The 23,741-nt window shown below is 36.6% G+C and overlaps 1 protein-coding gene across 6 annotated transcripts in view; it reads right to left on the bottom strand.

The window, feature by feature from the left end:
* Positions 1 to 3,679: 3,679 nt before the first annotated feature.
* Positions 3,680 to 23,741, bottom strand: part of TCF12 (transcription factor 12) — a 346,996-nt gene continuing 326,934 nt past the window's right edge. For 5 of the 6 annotated variants that reach the window (XM_045529980.1, XM_045529997.1, XM_045529989.1 and 2 more), the window contains 5 exons: positions 21,255 to 21,369; positions 20,187 to 20,349; positions 15,545 to 15,777; positions 8,850 to 9,003; positions 3,680 to 6,035 (listed from right to left, as the gene is read on the bottom strand). In XM_045529980.1, coding sequence (XP_045385936.1) covers positions 8,861 to 9,003; positions 15,545 to 15,777; positions 20,187 to 20,349; positions 21,255 to 21,369 — 654 coding nt within the window. In that variant the 3' untranslated portion in view covers positions 3,680 to 6,035; positions 8,850 to 8,860. Of the gene's footprint in view, positions 6,036 to 8,847; positions 9,004 to 15,544; positions 15,778 to 20,186; positions 20,350 to 21,254; positions 21,370 to 23,741 lie in introns of those variants that run through there. The other variant, XM_045530003.1, reaches the window with a different exon arrangement.

Below are 23,741 nucleotides of genomic sequence, written 5' to 3'. Positions count from 1 at the left end.
TTGTTGTTAGTGTATAGGAATGTTACTGATTTTTGTATGTTGATTTCACATTTTGAAACTTTTACTGAATTTGTTTGTTAGTTCAGTTTTTTTTTGTGGAATCATTAGGGTTTTTTATATCATAAGATCATGTTGTCTGCCAACAGGGACAATTAAACTTCTTTCAATTTGGATGTCTTTTTCTTTCTTTCTCTTGCCTAATCGCTCTGGCTAGGACTTCCATGTTGAACAAAAGTGGTGAGAGGGGGCATCCTTGTCTTGTTCCTGATCTTAGAGGAAAAACATTTAACTTTTCACCATTGAGTATGATGCCAGCTGAGGGTTTGTCATATATGCTTTTTATTGTGTTTAAGTATCTTTCTGTACCTAATTTATTGAGATCAAATATATTAAACTGAGCTCAAGTCCCACATTAAATAGTAATTTTGCTATAACAATTTTATATGAGTTTTGTAATTGTTTTTGAAATTAATTCCATTTTGCAGTGTCTTATCTTTTGGCACCATAATATTTTTTCAGGTTGCTAACAGCTTTTAAAAGCTTGGAGGTCTTGAGCACTATGCTTGGCCTGCCCAGGGACAGATGGTTCAGAGACCCTGAGAGACTTTAGCTGGAGCCCCAGGCTAGTGGAGCACTGACCCTCAAGAGTGAGAAAGGAGACCCTGGCAGAAGGCAGCATGCTCCAGTACAGGACTGGAGGTAAGAGCCCCGGGGCTGAGGGCACCCACATGGAGACACCCCAAAACAATGGGGACATTGTGAGGTTCCTAAGCCAGGTAGCCACAAACAAGCAGTGGACAATCCACTGACTCAGCAGGCAGGGAGTACCACTGTGTCCTGAAGAACACCAGAATACAGTTGGGCCTCTGTATCTGTAGGTCCTACACCCAGCGATTCAACCAACTTTGGAGAGAAAATATTGGGAAAAAGCCAATAAACAATAATAGGCCAGGCATAGTGGCTCACACCTGTAATCCTAGCACTCTGGGAGGCGAAGGTGGGAGGATCACTTGATGCCAGGAGTTTGCGACTAGCCTGAGAAAGAGTGACACCCCATGTCTCCAAAAACAGAAAAATTGTTAATAGCTGGGTGTGTGCCTGTAGTCCCAGCTACTTGGGAGGCTGAGGCAGGAGGATCGCTTGAGCCCAGGAGTTTGAAGTTGCTGTGAGCTGTGATGATGCCACTGCACTCTAGCCAGGGTGACAGAGAGAGACTCTGTCTCAAAAAATAAAAAATACAAATTTAAAAATATAGTATACCAAACTGTTTACATAGCATTTACATTTTATTAGGTATAAGTAACCTAGAGATGATTTAAGGTATATGGGAGGATGTGCATAGTTATATGCAAATATTATGCCATTTTATGAGCATTTATAGATTTGGAGTCCTCAGGGTGTCCTGGGAACCAACTCCCGCCCATACTGTACTAAACACAGCAACCTTAAGGGCTTGTAACCAGATTATATAAGCCCACGCCAGAGCCACTGAAGATGGAGGAGGAATGGGATTCATCCTTCCAGATAACACGTGCAGGTTTACTTGACCGTGGAATGCCAGGGGAGAAAGAACTGCAGTTTTTGGAACATTCATCAGCCTGTTGAGGGCAGCTACAGTCCCACTAATTTCAGAAGACCCTTTGGTTTTGTCAGTTTTGTGGGAAGTGGATAAGTACGCCTCTGAGGTCTCTCTTCAAGGGTAGCGTGCTGGGGAAGAGTATTTCGTGTTGGCCCCCAGCTGCAGCACCTTTGCTGTGGTGTTCAAACTGAGGCCTCGGTCTCCCCAGGTCGCTCCCAGTCAATGACTAACCACAACAGGACGCTGGTGCCTTGCCATTTCTGCCCAACACAAGACTCCATAATGGCCAATCTTCGTGCCATAACCCCTTTGTTGGGCTGCTTAGGCCTTTCTCAGAACTGCACAGCAGTCCGAGGCTCTTCCTACCTACCCCTCCCTTCCCCACTTCTTTACAGATGTCAGACCTGTATGGTGGTCTGAAGGCCATCCCTGCCTACTCCGGATTCCTCTCCCCTTTGTTTTCCACAGGTACTTCCTCCAATAAATCCTTTGCACTTCTTGGCATCTGCTTTCCTGAGAACCCAAATTGATACAGCCGTCAATCCACACAAGTGACTGGGTAAAGCCTCCCAGCTCACTCTTGTGAAATGTGAAGGTTTTAAAAACCCTCCTGACATGTAGCCAATGGAAGGCATTGAGAAGAAATGCAGTGTTCCATTGGATGGCCGCAAAAGAATGTGGACTCCTGCAAAGATGGGTTGACATCTTCCGGGGGTTTATTTTACCATTTACCTCTGACAGGATGGCTGAAGAGGAACCATCCTGGGAGCTAGTTATAATACTATTTAAAAAATATTTATCATTTATTGAGTAGTTATTATGTGACAGGAACCATGATAAGAGCTTTCCATACATTGTTTCATTCAATACTTACACAATTCTAACACGTATCTCCATTTTTCAGATAAGGAAATGAAGTTATATTAGATGTTGAGCTTGGACTTGAATCGAGAACTGTTTGATGCCAAAGCTAACACTCTTTAACCTTTAACTCACTCTCTCACACGCACACTATGTGATGCATATTTAAAATCTGAGTTTCTAAGGAAGAAAAAAATATACGAACTAGAGGAGAAAAACGTGAAAGAAAACAAATACAGAAAAAAATGAAGCCGCTGAATAGAACTGGCCTAGAAATTTGTAAAGGAAAAGAAGAGAAAGTAAAGGTGGGAAGGTTTTGTAGGAAAAGTTTTAAATGTCTTGATCTGTTACTAATTATATGGTCTTGGACACATATTACCTCTCTGGGTCTGTTTTTATAGATCTTTGAATGAGATGATTAACTAGGTGGTCTCTAGATTTCATTATATATGTTGTTAGATGGAGCTTTTTATTTAGTTTATCATTTTGTATACAATCAAACTAAAAATGTTCATAGTTTTCACCAAATCCCACAAGAAGTAAAATGATCTGTTAAGCCCTAATGTGAACAGTGGATTTCATAATTCACCAAGAGAAGTCAGGATCTCAAGTGGATGTGATGATGGCCAGGGGTTCCTTACGCACAGGCTCTACAAAAAGTCACTGTGAGAAAAAGTTTGTCCATTTTTGTGTTAGGCTCTTGCTTGACATGAAGTCCTTATGAGTAATCACTATGCTTTTCTTTGTGGTGGTGAAAACTGGGATGAAAGCGAAACATTTAATCTTTTAACTTTTAAACAGTAAATAATACCATTACCTGATTATAAGACGGGGTTTTTTTTTTTTTTTTGTGAGAAAAGGGACATGGAACATGTGGAAAGTGCTTTGAAGAATAACTCAAAAAGCCTCGTGAGTCTTTTTCCATCTTTGTTGTTTGTCTAGATCTGCAAATGAGCACATTTTCTTTAACTACTACTTGCTGTTTGGTCCACCTTTAGAAAAAGGTTAAAAGGCCACTATCAGTAGAGAGGGCAACAGGAGAAATGCACAACTCAGAGAAGCTACAGACTAGATTATGAACTTAGTCCTACAGCCTGATTCTGTCCTGAAGGGTTTCCCAGAAAATGCAGGTAATGTGGACATGAAAAGTAGTGTGAGCATTTCCAGGAGGAATGAGATGAAGAAAAGAAAACAAAATACAATATTCTTTGAGAAAGAGGAATGTAAAAAACTCACTAGTTTACTATGTTAAAAAAAAGATGGCACATTTATTGCTACATAAATGTTATATACATATTGTGTTTTCTGTTACAGTGACAGAAAAAAAATTTGAACTTCTTGCTGCTGGTTGAAAAGGTTTATCAATAATACCTTGAATTTGACACAGGATACAAATCTGCAATAAACCAACAATGGAAACTGGAGAACAAGATGAGAAGCAATTCATCTCGGACAATTAGCTCTTACAATACTCCATAGGTACTACATGGTATGCTAGAATCCTACTATGGTCTTAAAATGCTATTGTAAATTTCTGATATTAATGAACAGGTTATGGTAAATAACCCTACATTTTTACTACCTAATATAATAAAATAAAGTAAGAAACTTTTTACTGAAAACTTTTTGATTTCAAAAATCTAGAAAGAGTAATATTTAGAATTCAAGAAATTTTCTTACAAGATTATTGTATAAAAGACTAGCTACAGTGAAAAATAAGCCAAATGTTTTTTTCTTTCTATTTTATGAAGGAAAGCTTCTGGGCATACTGCAAAGTCTAATATAGCGAAAAAGACAACAAGCTCTGAAGAAAAAAGGCCAGGCAGTGGCATATGTTCACTCACACATCATAAGCAACAACTTCTGTTTAGCTGATTAACACTGAAATGAAGAACAAGGCCACAGAGTTTGATGTAACTGGAGAATATATGCAAATTAAAGCAACCAAAAAGTCCACTAAGTTCACAAATGACTGATTTGTTAGGAATCATCCTGATTGGAGGATCAGAAGTTCTGTCTTAATTGTTTTTGTTCTTTCAAATTAACAGAAATCTTTAAGTTACATAGTGATTTGGGTCCTTTCTTCTGTGTGATTGCCATTGTTGATACTGGCTATAAGAAATAATTAAGCCAAGATAACCTTGTTTAGTATGTTTTTCTCTCCCAGGTTTGTTGTGGTGGAAGACAGATTTCATGGAAGTTCAAAGTGATTATTAAAAAACAACTCCTAAGGATTAGAGACAGAGGGTACCTTAATGCACAGTATTAAGATGGACTGACAAGTACTGGTTTAATGCTAATCTGGCTCATCATTTTGGGACGGGGCAGATGGTTTGCAGTTGATTAAATCACCCACTGAATTCCTCCCCATTGACCAGCCATCCAAATGACAGAGAAATAAAGGCTAGGATAAGGAAACACGGGTGACCATTGCTCTTGTATTCCATTAGGTAATTAGCCTCAGAGTGGTGTGTTCATTTATTACACTACCTGCCTTGGTGACTACCGGGTTTTGTTATGTTCACCATAATTACAGCCTGAAAAATCGTCTTTGTATTTTAAATGTATTTTGTGCTTACTTACAGCTAACACTTTACAAGTACTGTATGTAGTACTTACTGCTTGGAAAACAAAGCAATTTCTAAAAAGTAGATTCTTCCCTTGTAATTTACACTCCTTGCTATTACAAGCTTTACTATGAGACCTAGAAGCTTGAAAAGTCTTGGTTATTATTAGAAATAAAGCAATGTTTATTTGGGGGAAAACCTAGGGAACAAAATTTCCCCTTTTAAAATCTTAGCTAGGTTATGGTCACAGACAGTCTCTGCTTACCACTGTAAGGTGAATGTGCAAAGCACACAGGGCTGCATGGAGGATTCTGGACTGTGACCATAAACTATTCAGATTCAGAGATCAAATATAACACCCACAAAGAGAAAGAAAAAAAAAGAATGAAAAAATGAGAACAAGAGAAATGCTATCCCAAGTAATATTTTCCTATTTTATGGAAAACACTATTCATATGGCAAAAGGATAGGAGAGGGCAACAAAAGACTTTTCCCTTCCTTTTTAAGACACTAACAGGTATGCCGGGAATGCTAAGGGCCAATGGTTGTCACTGCTTTGTTCTCTGCACGTGAACAGCTTTAATGAATGCTGGCATCAGCTGAGTGTAGATCAGCTTTCCACATTAACTTTTTCCCTTTATATGTAGACCTTACAGTTCCATAACAATAAATAAAATTTGTAGTTACAATGCATTTGTCAATTCAGTTTAGGCACAAGGCAACTTCCACGGTGAGTGGAGAGATCGAGACAGTCTCTGATTGTGCAGAAGCGACATACTGCTTGCAACACAGTGATATGTTGCAAACATCTCGTGGGCTGACGTTCTATCTGATGAGCTTCCTATCTTCACTTCTGATGGAAGTGTTGACCAGTTGCTTTGATCGTAGGATTACATTTGAATTTCTTGCTTCAAGTGTTTTGTTTTTTCTTCTCCCTCCTGTCAGGTTTGTGTCTTCAGAAAATCTGAGTTGTCCAAGTCCTTATGAGGAGAGGTCACCTTCTATCTAGCCTACTGATAACTCTGGAACTGTGGCAGGGAGAGCCAGGGAGAGAACACTACCAGTTAGTATATAATTGATAAAAATACACAGCCCCCCACCAATAAAACAAGTTGGCATTCTTCATCTATACCCAAGTTTGCACTAAATTAGTAGTCTAAGTGACTTATAAATGAGCTTGTTCCCTTTAGGGTATAATTAAAATGGTTTTACTTGGTGTGTGTGGTTAGAGTTCTAAAGGAGGTCATGTGATTGTAGAATCACAAGCTATAGGATATGACAGCTGGGGCAATTATGCAAACCTTAATTTTAGCAACACTCAAATTGGCAATACCTGAGCTCTGAGGGTCTACTCATCCATCCCTCAGTAGTAAGACAAGGCTAACATACTTGTTTACTGCTGCATCCAGCCAACCACACTGTGTTAACAGTTTACATCTGACCTGGAAGCATCTCGAGTCAGGGACTATTTTGTATTAATTTTCATATTGGTCCCAATTCCTGGTCCATAGTGGGTCCTCAATAAGTGTTTGTTCAATGAATTTATTAAGAAAATTTTACTGTAAAATTTTCCATTTTAACTATTTTTAATAGTTTTAGGAAGAATCATAATCTTTCACTTCCTTAATAAACAATAACAACAGTATTGTTCAGTAATAAAGTGATCCTCTTAGGGATGGAAAACTAAGATATACAAAGCTACCTGGCCTTACATTACATAAAGTCAAATTCCAGTACTTTTATAGCCAGTCATTCTGTGGTCATTTCTTAGTAGCAGTTTTCCTACTGCCAAGGCTCTTGTTGCTTTTAATCTGCTATTTGGTTCTATAAATAACTGAAAGTTATCAGGTGAGAACAGATAACTAACTACCTTTATGAAATAAGCGATCCTAACATATTCTAAGACGATAAACATTAACCTATAAAATCTATGGAACAAAGTGCATTAAATACATGTCTCATAATTTTGAAGAATTTTTTTTTAAATTCTTGATCCTTTTTTGATAGGTGAGAATGGTCAAAACCTAATTTTAACCTAAATGGGGGAATTTTCACATTATGGAAGAGATTAAGGGTAGAGCTATGAAAGCAGTATGAGAAACAAACGTAGCAAAAGCACAGGAAAGGACATAGAAGAAGACAGATGTGAGGTAGGGAAACAGAGCTGACAGAGAAAAATCTAGAGATTTGGAAGAAGAAAAGTAGAAATGGGTATAATAAACAAGAGAGAGATGCAAAAAACGAGACACAGGTTCTGAGATAAGCTGAGAGCTGACTATCAAGCTCTGTTTTTCATAGCTTGGTATTAACAGTTGTCTGGGACCTGAGCATAAGAAGTTACTTCCCATCACTCTTTTTTGAAATGATCTATCAATTTACAAAGTCACTTCTGCACTGAGAAATAGTGGCATATTTTTATTTTAAAATTTGAAGTTTATTTTTGAAACAAAAATACTTTTTTTTTAATGGTAGTCTGTATCTTCCACAGACTATGAAACAATGGCGTGGGTTTTAGAGGATCTGTAAATTAACTAGCTCTTGCCTAAAGTCCCTTTAACATGTATAATCTGTTAGACTGCTGGGTGTTTTTTGTGGGTGACACGGCTTGGAGTTTTCTTCAGTGTGCTGTTACAATTACAATTGACTTATTAAATAAGTACATTAACTCTTCCTCCCTTTTTCCCCAAATGAAATCTTTGGTTGTGGTCTAGTTTGATCTGCAGAGAGACATGTGGTGGTGGTAGGAACTAAATCCTTCAGGAAAAGGTGAGTTACTAAGGTTTGTCATTTACTAAATATTCTATCAAATTCCAGATTTTCAGCTCAAAACGAGATAGCCACAAAGCTGGCCAAATGAAATGGTACTTAACATTTTTTTTCTGCTCCACACTTTCCACTCAGCTGCCTTTATTTACTACTTTTAATGTGTACACACTGAAGGCAGATTATAAAAATGAGGTTACCAGTTCTATTCCTAATCCATGCTGCTAGATAAAATGTTACTGCCCCAAATATTTAATTACAGTCTATATTAATTTAATCTATCTAAATATTAATTTTACAACTTAGATTACAATGTGAATGTAAGTTAAAAAAAAAAGATGGTCCAAATTATCTACTACTTCTTGGGCAACAACCTTATATTGCTTTTGTCATTTTGTTAAAAAAAATCATAAGAAGATGAATTATGTTTAGTCCATGAAAAAGAAGATAAAAAGAACAGTCTTTCAGTAAGTTCAATTCCACCAAAGAAAAGGGCATTCTGGCTCTATCATATATAACACCTTTACATTCATTAATATTAATAGATCCTAGAGGGTGTTAACTGATGTGCTTACAAGGGAGGGAGGAAGCTGCATATAAAAAACTTGCATTATTGATCCAAATGATCTAAGCAATAACGCTTTCATGTATAAAGTCTTCATGACAAAGAGCTAGATGGTTAGCAGAGAACTGGTTGATGTAAAACATTTCTGAATAGAGGAATGAGGAGCATGAGTGGTAGCAAAAGTATGTACTGATGAATGAGTCATTGCACTATTTTCTTCTTGGATCAGAGATATTTGTGTGAAAGAGAGACAGAGTACACATGATTCAGAACAGAAGAACCAAAATCACAGGACATTATCACACTTTGAAGAAAACAGTAATTTGGTATAAAATAACACTGGCTCTCTAAGTCTGATTAGACAATAGAATGGCAAACTGTTGGATTCCAAATTACATGTGAACTTTACAATGACCAGTGCCCACCAGAAAATTCTGTTCAAAGGTTCTAACCCCTGTTTAAGATGAATCTTAAGGTGATTTTCCCTGTACTTTCTTCTCAAACCCATACTTACCTGGCTGATGTTTACATATGACCCATAGGGTTGGTAGTTTCACTAAGCCCAGGATGGGTTCCTGGCAGTGTGGTTGGCGGCTCTGCCGATACGGCAGAAACTTTTTCTTCTTCCCTTCTCTTAAGGCAGGCTGCTTTGGGGTTAAGGTTCCTCTCTAAAACAGGAGGAAAGAATTTTTATCATTATGGTCATAAGTTATGAATCAGGGACTAATAGGTCTTAAGCTAAACAAACTGCTGTTATTTTTTCATTCTGTGGGGATTACCAATCTCTCTGTAATTTCATCACATAGAGGCAAAGTAGGTACCATCACATAGAGGCAAGAATGATGTGCTCATATAAAACCTCAATATTAAATGAGCCTCCAGACTTATACTTAGTGACCAGTTAGTGTTTTCTTCATTTTCTGCTTATGATTTAGCCTTCTAGGGTTTGATTTGATCTAAATCAATACCCTACTCTTCACTCAAACATTTCGGCAAGTGTTGTTATCAGTCTACCAAGTCTCCTCAGTGTCCTAAGACATGGTACACTGATTGAATGCTGACATTCTCTATGTACCTGGAGAGAGACATCTGTGCTTTATCTAGTATGTTACCAGTTCAGAAAATGATAACATAAGAGATAACTTCAGCTACTCCTCTACAGGAAATGTGCCAATTCAAGGGTGAGAGATAGCTTGTGTACATCTTGCTTTTCTACTTGATATATATGTAGAAAAAGATCGACTTGTTCTTTCAATTGCTGGAAGTGTGATTGAGAGGGTGATAAAAGCCTTTTCTGTTGCTTCTTATATAAGACAGCAAAGATGACTAGATGGGGCCTGCAACATGGTCCCATTCAAACGAGGTTCAAGAATTGGGTAATCAAGGGAAAGAAAATTCATGGATCAAAGACCCACTGAACCAAAATACACTTAGGAACTACTATTCCTGTTACATTTTCTTTAAATGAGTTTTAAGCACAAGACATTCAGTCCATGACAGCTTCTGGTATAGTCCTTTGTTTCTGATTATAACATACAGCACAGGCTAAAATTGTTACATGTACTTTTATAAACTGATTAAAAATGCCATGTGTATATAATGAATATAACATAAAGGGTTCATTTAAAATTAGTCTGTAATGATAATATTTATAGAAGTTGGGATTTTTTACATTGTTAGAATTTCTTGAAATGAGGGCCTACCTGAATATACCATAGCACAGCTTTTCCTGTTTCCTCTTGTAAGTCAAGTAAAACTGTATTTGAATATATATATTTCAATACACATTTATAAGTTCACATCTGAGTTTTTAAAAAGTAGACAATGGACTTCATTATGATAAGCTCAGAGACTCTAATGACAATCACTGATGCACAATAAAAAATTTTCATTTTAGAGTTCTAATTTTCTAAGCTCCTGCATTTAGGAAAAGACATTAAGCCTATACAACTATGAGGAGGATTAATGAAGGAAGAAAGATACACTCTTAATTTATTAGGATACCTAGTAGGAGAAAATAGCATGTTCACCATTATATAAAAAATATTAAGAGCTGTTTTCTTAATAAGCAGGTATGTACCTCTGACTAATAACAAGAGTTTGTCTTTCATCAGGTGTTGTGGGCCTCTACTGTGGAGGCAACAGTCTCATATAATGACCAGAGAGACTGAGAAGAAGGCATAAATGAACATGTAAAATCTAAAAAGGACAAAGTGAGATATGAACATTTTCCAATTGAAAAAGGCTCATGTTTCTTTTATAATGGAACACTGCTCTTAGCTAACTATGACTCTGTCACAACAAGATCTAGGAGGCATGATAAGAATAGTTGTAAAGGACCAGAACCAAAAATTCAACAAGTTAGGCAAGATCTTGCAGATTCCTATAGTCAGACAGACAAAGAACACTTAGAGCTAGAAGAACCATGCTATTTCAGTGGGCTCTAGGAAACATGAAGTAAATATAGCTTTGATCCAAAAAGGGCAAAGGCTAGCGCTGCTTTTTGATACCCCTTGGTGTGAGTACCCCATGGCAAACGTGTTAAGTGGCCAGGATTGTCTGATGTAGAAGTAAGTAGAAGTTAGACATTACCTGCAGGGCATGGGAAGTATTTGTCTTCTCATATTTCCATTAGAGGAATTCTATCTATTGACTTGTTACCTAACTGAAGACTTGGCTCTCTTATAATACCATCTTCTCAACATGTTTACAGCAGAATTTTTGGCTAACTCAAGTTTGAGAAAAGTCACTTCCTACATTACTATGACTAGGTAAATATTTATGTTATTATGATTATATAGAAATACTTGCTGAGTCAAGAATTTTACAGTGATTGTTTCCTTGCTGATACAACTGTTTGTTTTTCTTGTAGTTAATAGTCATCTTGTTTTTTCATTTGTTAGTAATGTTAATCCCAACCCCCTACAAAAGCTCCAACAGATCTAACAAATGTCTATCAATATATTTTCCTGAAATCTCAAACACATCGTATCATCAATTGATCCCATTTTCTTTCCCTAGAAATCTTTCTTCTGCAGCTAATAGCCTTCTACTTTCAATGGACTAGTTGCTTTCTAGGCCTCGTAGCTCTTGTCATGGGATTTCTTTTTGTTGCTCTCCTGTGTTAGATCCTTTGTTTCCTGGACCCTATAACATTTGTTTTAGTTGATTATGTCCTTATTTGGCTGATGGATATGTTCCAGATGCTTTCTGGAAAAGTATTCATGAGCTGGGTGTGGTGGTGCACACTTGTAATCCCGGCTACTCAGGAGGTTGAGGTGGGAGGACTTCTTGAGCCCAGGAGTCTAAGGCTATAGTAAGCTAAGATGATGCCACTGCACTCTCATCTGGGCAACTGACTGAGATCCTGTCTCAAAAAAAAAAAAAAAAAAAAAAAGAAAAAGAAAAAGTGGATGTAGAAAGCAAAATTTTAAAGTTTTTGCATATTTGAAACATTTTAATCCTATTTTCACCTTTGGATTAATTATCTGGCTGGGTATAGAGAATTCTAGATTGCAAACTATTTTGCTCAGAATTTTGAAGGCACTGCTCCACTATCTCCTGGAATCTAGCACTACTGTCCAGAACTCTGATGATTTTGACTCTTGCTCCTTTATCTATGAGCTATTCAAATTTTCTCTCCAGAGGTTTTAGAATATTCTTTTTAACTCTGATGCTCTGAAATTTCATGATGATGTACTTTTAGCTTCTTGTCATTTTAAAATCATACTTAGCACAAGATTAGATCCTACTAATCTTGAGATATATATTCTTCAGTACTTGGAAATAAGTCAGTTACCAATACTCCATCTACTTTTCATTCCATATACATTTTTTGCTCTCTCATCTGCTATTGTCGTCTCTCTCATCTGTCCTTATGGGTTAATATCATTATTTATTTATTTCAGTGGGATCCAAAAAAGAGTGGACTGTCAACAAGTGCAATGCTAAGTCTACCATGTTTGACCATCTTATTGCAATGGGATCTCCTGGAAGTGAGTTTTGAAAATGTATTTGAGAAAAGAAAAGGGTCAGGTGATTCTGGGACCAGCCAGATTTGGGAACCATTGTCTTAGCATATGTATCTTCAAACTCACTTGGAGACCAGGAACCTAAAAATCTAATAGTTCTCTTGTCCTTAAATTATCCTCAAAGAGCAGTGAGCTGACTGAGCTGACCTGTGAAAGAATTTGTTTAACTACAAATTGAATCTTCAATACGGCTGAGAGTACAAACTTGAAGGTAATATGTGTTACCCGCTGGGGAATAGAAATTGTAGTCATGATAATGGACAGGCTTAAACTGGCAGTGGCAGGAACCAGATAGGGTTTGATATGTGGGGCAACGGGCACAAAAAGTACTCTGGTAATATCTGAGGCTCGGAAGAGAAGCCACTCTTCCTGCTCTTCTCCAGGATGCACTGCTAGACCTGGGTCTGGTTGCATCCTGGTATAACAACTAATCCAGGAATTGTGAAAGGTTGTGGCTAGTCAGAAACAGTCTGGGAGCCCCATCCCAAACTGGAAGTGGAGACAGAGAATCCAGAGGATGCCCAAAGTAGACAAAGTAAACAGAACGCATGTCTTTATAGAAACTGCTGGAGATAGTCCCTTGAGGGATGAAGAAGCTCTCAAAAGTGAACAGGTTACCAAAATAACACAAAACTGCTGGGGATAATGTACAGGAAAGGACAGTGCCTATACTAAACTCTGAAGGTGCTCCCAAAGACCAAGTATAGGTATTGTGGGCTGCATGAAGGATTCTAAACCTGTCTGACAGATAGCCATTAGACTTTCAAAAAGGAGTCTTACAGGGATACCAGGGCTTTTATGTAAAGTCATAAAATAAAGGCTCTGGGCTTCAAGCCCAGAGTCTGAAGGTGGGAGAAAGCAGGCTTTTCTGAGTATCAAAGCAATCCCTAATAAACTTACAGTTTAGTGTATTTGAAGTTTGTTCAAACTCTTATGAAAGACTACTTAGAGCTTTCCAGAAATGTGTGAAAAAGTCAGTCAGTACTCATAATAGTGACCAGAAATTTAGAAGGGAGCTGAATGAGCCCAGATGCTAATTAGGTCCTCTCTGAGATGCAGGTTTTATGTTCTAGGTGCTTGTAGGGACCACTGCAAAGTCCAATGTTACCAATGAATAAGGTCCACCTGGGCATGGTGGAGTTTATAACTTTTTTCAAACAGAATTATTTCTCATTTTGATGGCTTGGATCTGAGAGTAGGTATCTCTGCTCTTAAAAAAAAGTTTTTAAAAACACAAATGACTCTGGTATTCTAGTTTTAATGCACTGCGGGAGGGAAAGGTGCTATCCTAGAATAAATTCTGGCACCCCTGTTGACCAGGACAGTAAGACTTTCACAGCACAGATGGAGGCAATGGCTTTTAACAATAAATATCCTGGGCTGAAGAGGAGGACAACTAACACACTTGGACCACTGAACATGGGTCCCTTGCTGCCTTCAGAGAGAGACAAAGGGTATCAGACATAATTAAAGAAAAAAACCTTTGCTAAAGTGACAGGAGATATCATTAGGCTCAAGGAATCACTGCTCCTGCCACAAACAAATGGGCATCAATCAGCCTCTTTAGGAATATCTCAAGTGAGCCTATAACTCTTTGAAGATTAGGTTTCATTAACATTTATCATCTACAGATATTTCAAGGACCTTGAGACGAGAGAAGCAAGTATCTGGTTTTAGTGGTAGGTTGGTTATACACAAAATAATCTATTTATCCTTCTTATTCATTAAATATATTGGAGGGAAGAATTCCCTACTATTGTATGTTTTTCTGAAAGTTTGCTTAAGTTTTCTAACTGTGGTTTCCTAAGAAAGACTATTCTTCTTCTTTTTTTTTTTTTTTTTTTGAGACAGTCTCACTCTGTTGCCTAGGCTAGAGTGCCGTGGCATCAGCCTAGCTCACAGCAACCTCAAACTCCTGGGCTCAAGCAATCCTCCTGCCTCAGATTCCAGAGTAGCTGGGACTACAGGAATGCACCACCATGCCTGGCTAATTTTTTCTATATATTTTTAGTTGTCCAGCCAATCTCTTTCCATTTTTAGTAGAGATGGGGTCTCGCTCTTGCTCAGGCTGGTCTCGAACTCCTGACCTCAAGTGATCCACCCATCTCAGCCTCCCAGAGTGCTAGGATTACAGGTGTGAGCCACTGCGCCCGGCCAAGACTATTCTTTTTGTAATCTATGCTGAGGGTCCACGGTTGTAGTTTTCAAGCACCTGCCCACCCATATTTTCTTTTTTGAACCTTCTTCAAATAAAATATAACATAAACACCCAATAAGTAAGAAAGATATAGTTGCTCTCATAGAAGAGACACTAGTGGCAGGGTTTGGAACCCAGGGCCACATCTATGAATCCCTTGCAAAAACGCTTAGGATACAGCATTCATAACTTTGGATAAGAAGTATATAGGTATATGCTTGAAAGTAGAACCTCTTTAAGGGCAGGAAATACTTATTATTTGATAACCCAGGGTCTAGGACATACTTGGCTAGAACAGAGGAGGTATGCAACAAATGAATGTTGAAATAAAGTTTCAAAGTTTGTTGGAATCTTCAACAAACTTTGAGCCTGTATAAACCACACTTTTGTCCTTAAGGACACACAGGCATGCCAGTGCATGTTAGCCCGAGAAGCTCATGGCATTCCTGATCTGGGATCAACAAAGAAGCCCTGCGACCTTATTGACATAGGTGTACAGGACACCCACATCTGGCAAAGCCAGGAGGGGCCATGACTAGGCATCCTATTAACCAGCAAGGTGTGGCAGATGCCCCAGGGTAAAGCAGGCAAGAAACTGAGTACAGAGAAGTAGGGAAGACAGAAGAAGTAGGGAGGAGGGCAGGTCCAAGCAGGTAAACTCAACAATGTGAGAGATCGGAGGCAACAAGAGTGAAGGGACACAAAGCACTATTGCCGAGCAGTAGGCAGAGGCTGTTCGTTCTCTGCCTTGTTTCACAGAATGACTCTCTATTGGTTTGTGGAAAGCATTGAGCCTACAGATACTGACCAATACAATGAGACAGAGGTGAGAATTACAGGCAAAACTTGATCCCGATGATACAGTGGCAGAAGTACTGGCAGAAATTACAAACAACTTCCCCAAGCAGAAGAGCAATTGTAAACAGAAATGTCTGCCCAGCTGAGGCAGAACAGTTAAGTATCTGTGCTGAACCTACTTACCTCTGACTTGCTGTTCTAGACTAAGGATGACTGCCACGGCCTGATGAAGAATAAGGAGTTTTGTTTGGGGTTTTTCACTCTTCAAATGAAGCTGACACATTCGGCCAAGCTCTTTGAATGCCTCATTAATATCTCGCACACGCAAGCGTTCTCTGGCATTGTTAGCCATCCGCCTCTCCTTCTCCCTTTCTATCTTCTGTTCTGGGTTCAAATCCTCATCTTCATTAGTACTGCTGAAAAACAAAGTACCCAAAATGTCTACTAGGTTTCCTATAAAGTAAGATATGCTGACTTGCAAAATTATACAGTATAAAAATGGAAATGAAAATTACCTATAAATCTTACCAAACAGTAGCAACAGCTGCACTTAACATGATTGTATATTTCTTTCCAATCTTTTTTCAACGCACATCTATAGTCATATAGTTGAAATTATACCACATACATTTTAAAATGCATTTTTTGTTGTTCATTATAGCATAAAGACTTCCTCATATTGGTGAAACTCTTCATAAACATAATATCAATGACTACATAATATTCTAGCACTTTGCTACAAAAAACATGATTCACAAATCAGCAGCATCAGCATTATTGGGCGGCTGTTAAAAACTTAGAATCTCTCAGGTTCTACCTCAAACCTACTGAATCAGAAGCTGCGTTTTAATAAGATCTCCAGCTGATTCACATGCATATTTAAGTTTGAAAGCACCATCTAGTACATGAATGTATCATAATTTACTTAACCTATGCTCTTAAATATATTCTGGCAGTTACCTAGTGAGAAAGAGAAAGAAAAACTTAAGACACAGATCGAGAGAAGTAGCTCAGAGAATGGCTATTTTTTTCTCTAAAGAAAAATATCATTATGAACGGTGGTGATTATAAAACATGGAAGAATTAGAATAATTTTCTTGAAGAACAAATTGGCAAAATGAATCCAAAGCCTTAAAATGTTCATTACCTCTTGAGTGTCAATTCCAACTTTAGAAATTCATCCTAAGGATATAATTAGAGATGTACATAGAAATTTATGTAAAGGAAATTTATCATAGAATTATTTACATTAGCAACATACTGGAATCCAATAAAGAGATGGATTCCAACCAGACGATGGACCACTATGTAGCTTCTAAAAATCAAGTCACAAATTATGCTAAGCAAAAAACCCAGCCATGAAAGACCACATACTATATGATTCCATTTACATGAACTTCTAGAAAAGACAAAGCTATGATAACAGAAAGCAGATCTATGGTTGCCAAGGGCCAGGGGATGGGGGAAGGGAGCTGACTACAGAGAGGTATGAAGAAATTTTTTTAGGGGGAGTGAAAATATTCTATGTTATGAGTATGGTGATAGTTATATGACTCTTACATTTGTCAAAGGACAAAAACTGTACACTTAAAACTGGTGAATTTTATTATTATATGCATTAAACCTCAATAAAGCTTGCCAAAACAAGAATAAAATACCAACCGCAGAAAATACTCAGAGGCAGGGGAAAATGTTAAAAATACACTGTTGAATGAAAAAAACTGAAATTATAAAACTTATGTCCAGTTTAATTCCAATTTAATATGTATTTATGGAAAAAGAGACAATCCTTAAAACGCAAACAGTGGTTAATTCTGGATAGTGGAGTTTCTTGTGATTTTTGTGTGTGCTTTCCTGTATTTTCCAAATTTCTATACAGAGAATAGACTACACAATCAGAAAAAAATATTTCAGGGAGATGCTGTGGAGTAACTTTTAGAAAGTTCTATTTATGTTTCAGAAATAAATTACTGAGCGGAATCGCTCAGAACCTTAAAATAATGTGCAAAAAGAACAGAAATTTTCACCTCTTCTCTAATACCTTGAGTATTCTGATGAAGAATAGGTACGTGATAGATTCTTACTAGCTAATCATTAAGAATTACAATGACAATTGAGAATCACTGGCTCTTTAGACTTCAAAAAGGGCTTACAAGATCCAAAGGTGTCCAAATATGGCCATTCAGTATAATCTCCAGGAGCACTTAAAAAATATAGCTTTCCCGGTCCCATTAGCAGAGTTGATGATTTAGTGAGTTTGGGTTGAGGCCCAGGTACCTGTATTTCTAAAATGTTCCAACCTTGTGTAGCAGGGTTGAGAACCACTTCAAGACCCAGAGAAATCAATGACCTCCCTAGATTCACACAGCTCATTAGTGGTAGGATAATGATGAGAAGCCAGGTCAGTGCTGCATGGAAGCAAACCTACACCACATACCTAAAATTTCCATCTTAAGAGCAACTATAGTATCTTTATTTAGTGCTTACCGTGTGTTAGTGTGCAAAGGGCTTTAAATGCATCATTTTCAGATTATTCTCACAAGAATCCTATAGTAGAAAGTCTCTTTTTAGAGAAGAATATACTGAGATCAAAGAGCTTTTAATCACTTGGCAAGTATGTGATAAAACCATGATTCAAACCCAGGTTAGCCTTACTTTGTCCAAAGGCCATGTTATTACACTTCCTCTCAATTTCTGATGACCTATAATGTGGGTCAGTAAACTATGGCCTGTGAGCTGGTCACCTATTTTTGCAACAAATTTTATTGGAACAGCCACACCCATTTGTTTATGTATTGTCTTTGGCTGCTTTTGTGCTACAATGGTGGAGCTAAGTAGTTATGACAAAGATTGTGTGGCCCAGAAAGCCTAAAATATTTGCTATCTGGCCCCTTATATTGAAAGTACAAAGGGTATAAACAAATTTACTGTGCTGCCAGTTGTATAAAAGTATATAATTATGTACAGTACACAATACAATAAGTCCTCAATGTCATCGATAGATTTTTGGAAACTGTGACTTTTAAGTGAAACGACACATAATGAAACCAATTTTTATTACAGGCTAATTGATATAAATAAGAATTACGTTCCTACAGCATATTTCTGATCATAAAAAACATCACCAACCTTCTAAATAAAGATCCCAAACACTTCCAATATTAAATACTGAAGTAACTGTGAGCTATACATACATTTAAGAAAGATTAAAAAAGTAAATAAAATTTATGCCCTTATTAGTTCAGGTTTGTGCGGGAACAGAGCCTAACCCAGCAGCTTAGGAAGCAAGGTGGGAACAAGCCAGGACAGGATGCCATTCTATCCAGGGTCAGCTCACACCCACACTCACTCAGACTGGGACCATTCAGACATGCCAGTTCACCTAATGTGTGTATCTTTGGGATGTAGGAGAAAACCAGAGTACCTGGAGAAAACCCACATGGGGAGACAAGAATGTGCAAACTCCACACAGTGGCTCTGGCTAGGAATCAATTTTTTTTCTCATTAATGTTGAACAAAATGATGTTATCTGAGGATGTGCTATACTTAATAATAATAAAAAATGACTGTTATTGGTTTGTGAATTTATTATACTATACTTTTTATCATTATTCTAAAGAATACTCCTATGTATTAAAAAAAAAAAAACACCTGTAAAACAGCCTCAAACAGGTCCTTCAGGAGGTATTCCAGAAGAAGGCACTGTTATTATAGGAACTCCATGTGTGTTATTGCCCCTGAAATCCTTCTAATGGGACAAGATGTGGAGGTGGAAGACAGTGATGTTGATGATCCTAACCCTGTGTAGGCCTAGGTTAATGTGTGTGTTTGGGTCTTAGTTTTTAACAAAAAAATTTAAAAAGTAAAAAAATTAAAAAATTTTAAAAATAGTAAAACACAAAATAAGGATATAAAATGTTTTTGTACAGCTATATAATGTGTTTGTATTTTAAGTAAAGTGTTATTAAAAGAGTCAAAAAATTAAAAAAACATTAAAAAGTTTATATAGTAAAAAAGTTACAGGAAGTTAAGATTAATTTATTATTAAAGAAAGAAAAATGCATTTTTATAAATTTAGGGTAGCCTAAGAGTACAGTGTTTATAAAGTCTACAGTAGTGTACAGGGATGTCCTGGGCCTTCACATTCACCCTCCACCTACTCACTGACTTACCCAGAGCAACTTCCAGTCCTGCAAGCTCCATTCATGGTAAGTACCCCATATACAGGTACACCATGTTTTATCTTTTATTTTTACTGTCCTTTCGTATGTTTAGCTACACATATACTTACCACTGTATTACAACTGCCTACAATATTCAGTACAGTAACATGCTGTACAGGTTTGTAGCCTAGGTGTGTAGTACGCTATATCATTTAGGTTTTTGTAAGTATGCTCTATGTGCACACAACAACAAAATCACTTACTGATACATTTCTCAGAACACAAACCTATTGTTAAGCAATGCATGACTGTATTTAAATATCTACTGATTGAATGTATCAAATGTCTATACCACACAATTTAACTCGTTTTAGCTATTATGCCCTCTAACAAATTAAGCAACTTGAGGGGAGAGACATAATTCTTTTTTATACGTAGACCCTAAAATGGTGTGGTATAAAGTAAAACATAATTTTGGAGTCAAACCTTCATATGCCTCTCTTTTAGGGATGCTGTGATGATTAAATAAAAATTAAATGAAAATCCTAATACAGTACCTAAAACCAGCTGGCCACTGATAAATGCATGACCATTTTCAACTTCCCAAGTATTTTCACTCATGGTGAATGACTGAAATTTAATACCTCGATGCTAACAAATACCTTGTTCTGCCTCTAGATGAAACCTTGATATCTTTTTGGGAGGATTCATCATCTGATTTCATGTCATCTGATGAAGGAGGTTCATGAAGGTTTTCATCCTTCTCTTTGTTTTCAGTCTTAATTTCTGTTGCAACAACAGTTCCAGACTGACTTTGCAAGCCACCTAACAAAGAGGCAAAGGATACATAAAATAAGTGACCAGACTGATTTATGAATTAGAACTAAGACAGTAAAAAGCTTTCTAGGTGGTGAATATCCTTACTTGTTACAGGGTTATGATGGAAATCTCAAGATGTAGGAAAGTACACTAAAGCTAAAAAGAACATGTCCACAAACTTTTAAAATGATTTTTATGGCATTTGTATTTAAAAGAATAAGCCAGACCCTGATGATCAGTCTAATGCTCACTTTCAGGCACTATTTAACAATTGAACACAGTATGAGAAACTTGATGCATTTTAGAAACTTTTAAGCTGTTGTCAAGGTAAACGAAATAAGCTTAGTATTTTCCTGGATAAACACAATAAAATAAGTGTCGTGGTTAAATATAACTGGGAGAACTTTATTTTGGTGGTCTTAATACTGGTCCTATATTTATACTTATTTATAAGCTCTATTGTAACACTGATCACAGTTTGCTTTTTATCAGAATTATATGTCTCTCCAATTAAATTATAATCTCCAATATAACAGTTTTCATCATTCAGAACTCTGTTTACTCAGAAATATCTTTCTCACTGCCTCTAGGACCATGAAGACTCACTCATGAGGGGAAGTGATTTAGGAAGAGAGACATGACAGAAACAAAAGCAGGTATAAAGATAACCAGTAAATACTGAACAAAGGTTTGTACGGGGCTCCATCTATCAATAAGTACAATCGTCCAGTCAGGTGGGCCAGTTGGAACCCTAAATATCTACCCCTCCACACTCATGCAGTAGCACGATTTGAAATTCCTCCACCTAAATGACTTTATTCACAGATGTCAATCCAGTTGTGAGAAAGGTAACAATGTTTGAAAGGATATCTCTGTTTGCATTACTGCTGAAAAATCAACAATACAGGTACCTCTATAATTTTCTTGTGTTTTATGGTTCAGGTCTGTGCTTGAAGCAGTGACTGTACTAGACAGGACTGAATGATTGCCATTGAGACTGACAGAGTCTTCTCGATGAGTTCCAACCTAAAGTAAAGAAAAACAAAAAATAAAAGATGGTCAAGATAGTTCAGGGGTGATAACTACAAATTTTTTTACTAGGTTTAATAGAGAAAACAGTATCATTCATCTGAATTTAGGAACTTTTTCTGGATGCCACTTTTCTGGTTCTTGGTGGGAATTTCAAAATACTTGATCATAGTACTGCTTTTCAATCAAACCAAAATGTTACTTTTTTAAAAAATAAAAATTCTAGCTTGTATATTTTAAATCCTACAGAAAGGTTGTTCTGAGAAGCAAATGAGCTTCTACAAGCCATAAAGCATTAGACATTATAGGGCCTACTAATAATCCTTTATAAACAATCTGAAAATGTTTCATTTTCTCCAGAAATATATTAAAGTATGCATGAACTTGCATTTAACAAAATATTGCTACACTCCAAGCAATAAAGGTATTTATGTAAGTTTGCTCCTCTTATAGTTTTCTACTTCCTCTGCCTCCCCTCAAAATTTTTAAAAGAGCAGCAAAAGCAATATAAAATTAACTTAAAAGTTTTGCATTGCTGGGCAACAAAATTGGCATATATTTTTATTCTCAGTTTTAATCAAACTTATACAAGTCACAGTTAACCTGAAATGCAAAGGTAAAAGTATGCAACTATCACCAAGCATTCAGCTATTGCAGTACCTTTAGAAAACCTTGTTACAGACAAAGCTTTTTATTAGAAAAACAGCAGACGTGTCAACCAGAAGATTAAGCCTTTAATTAAATAGGTTTATTGCCTGGAGTTATACAAGAGAACCACTGTTTTTCAATAAATCCTTCAATCCCAGTAAACTGCCAAGCTTTGAATCCCTCAAGTAATTAATATAGCTTTTATCTTTCATGACTGTGTATGGATTTTAGCCTAAGAGGTATAAATACCTGTATGCATGTTTATTCTTTGGTTTCCTGTGAGCTAAAAAGGAACCAAAGCAAAGTTTTAAGCAGTGTAGGCCATTTGGCAGTGGATCTAATTAGAATATATCACTTCTTATACCATACTTTTTAAGAAATGTTTGTCTTTAACCCTTATTCTTCACATGTTTTTTAAAAACCCATTTTAGGGTACAACGTACACTATACTGGTGATGGGTACACTGAAAGCCTGAATTCAGCACGATACAATTCATCCATGTAACAAAAAAACACTTGTACCCCCTAAATTTTTTGAAATAAAAAAACCTAAAAACTCATTTAATGTATTCCATAGCTTGCTGAGTTATTATTTGTGTCACTACTCCCTTATATAATCAAGCATCGACTGTACTCTTTTCCTAAACCACATAATTTCATCACGCATTAGAATAATAAAATCTTAAAGCTGGGAAGGAACCAGAGAAACTACGGCAGACTTCCATCCCACTTTCCACTTCAGAAAGTTTTAGCCTTTACATCCTCCTCTCCTACAACACTTGAGAAAAATCTGCAGAACTAAACCTAATAACCAGTAAAGAAGTAGATTGTGAAAACTGCATTTAAGAAAGAAAATTATTTTTAAGATGTTCCATGAAATCCTGTCTCAAGGGTGTTCTGGTCATGTTTATTCTTAACACACGAGGGTGCTTTCTTGTGATCTATGAAATACTCAAATGATCTAAGAGGAAGGTCAGTTCAAAATCTCATTTTACAAAAATAGATATGAATAAAGACAACATATAGCTGCAGATTTTTTATAACCTTAGAAGCTTAGGTCTATTTTAAAGATAAAAATATTCCCTAGAACAATTTTGACTGGTTGAGGAAACTGTTGTAGGATAAAGTAAAAGCGAGGATTTCTGTTTGTATTTATAATGTGGACTTAAAAATTTCTATGATCTCTAGTAATATGTGCTACTTCTGTTCTTACATAGTATTTTGAATTATCACACCAAGTAACTGAAAAGAAAATAGCCTTTTAAAATATAAACTTGCAAACATATACATATTTACTATATATTATACATGTGAAACTCATAGCTTTGTAAGACAATTGAATAGCAACGAACAATTTTCACTTAAATGATAATGCATCTGAATTCTGACTTCCTTTAATTTTATTAGTATAAATAATTCACTGATTTTCTAAAACTCAACTATTTAAAAATGCTCTATCATCTCCTTTCTGATGAAAGGCTTGGCAGACACAGGATCATTATCTAAATGATAAATCTTAGAGATTTTGCCTTTCCCTTAAGGAAAATCAGAAAAGTTGCTAGATTTGGTTTGGGATATAAAAGCCAACAAATATTTTTGCCTGTATAAAATACTATAAACTGAATATTTTCTCACACCGACTTACATTACTGGGTTCCAAAAGAAAAAAATTAATTGGCACACATAGCAAAAATATAAGCCTTTAACAAATGGCCTCAGAC

Source organism: Lemur catta, chromosome 1, assembly GCF_020740605.2.
Source record: "Lemur catta isolate mLemCat1 chromosome 1, mLemCat1.pri, whole genome shotgun sequence".
NCBI classification, from domain to species: domain Eukaryota; kingdom Metazoa; phylum Chordata; class Mammalia; order Primates; family Lemuridae; genus Lemur; species Lemur catta.
Note: the sequence above shows the minus strand (reverse complement) of the source record. Positions and strands in the feature narration are given on the sequence as shown.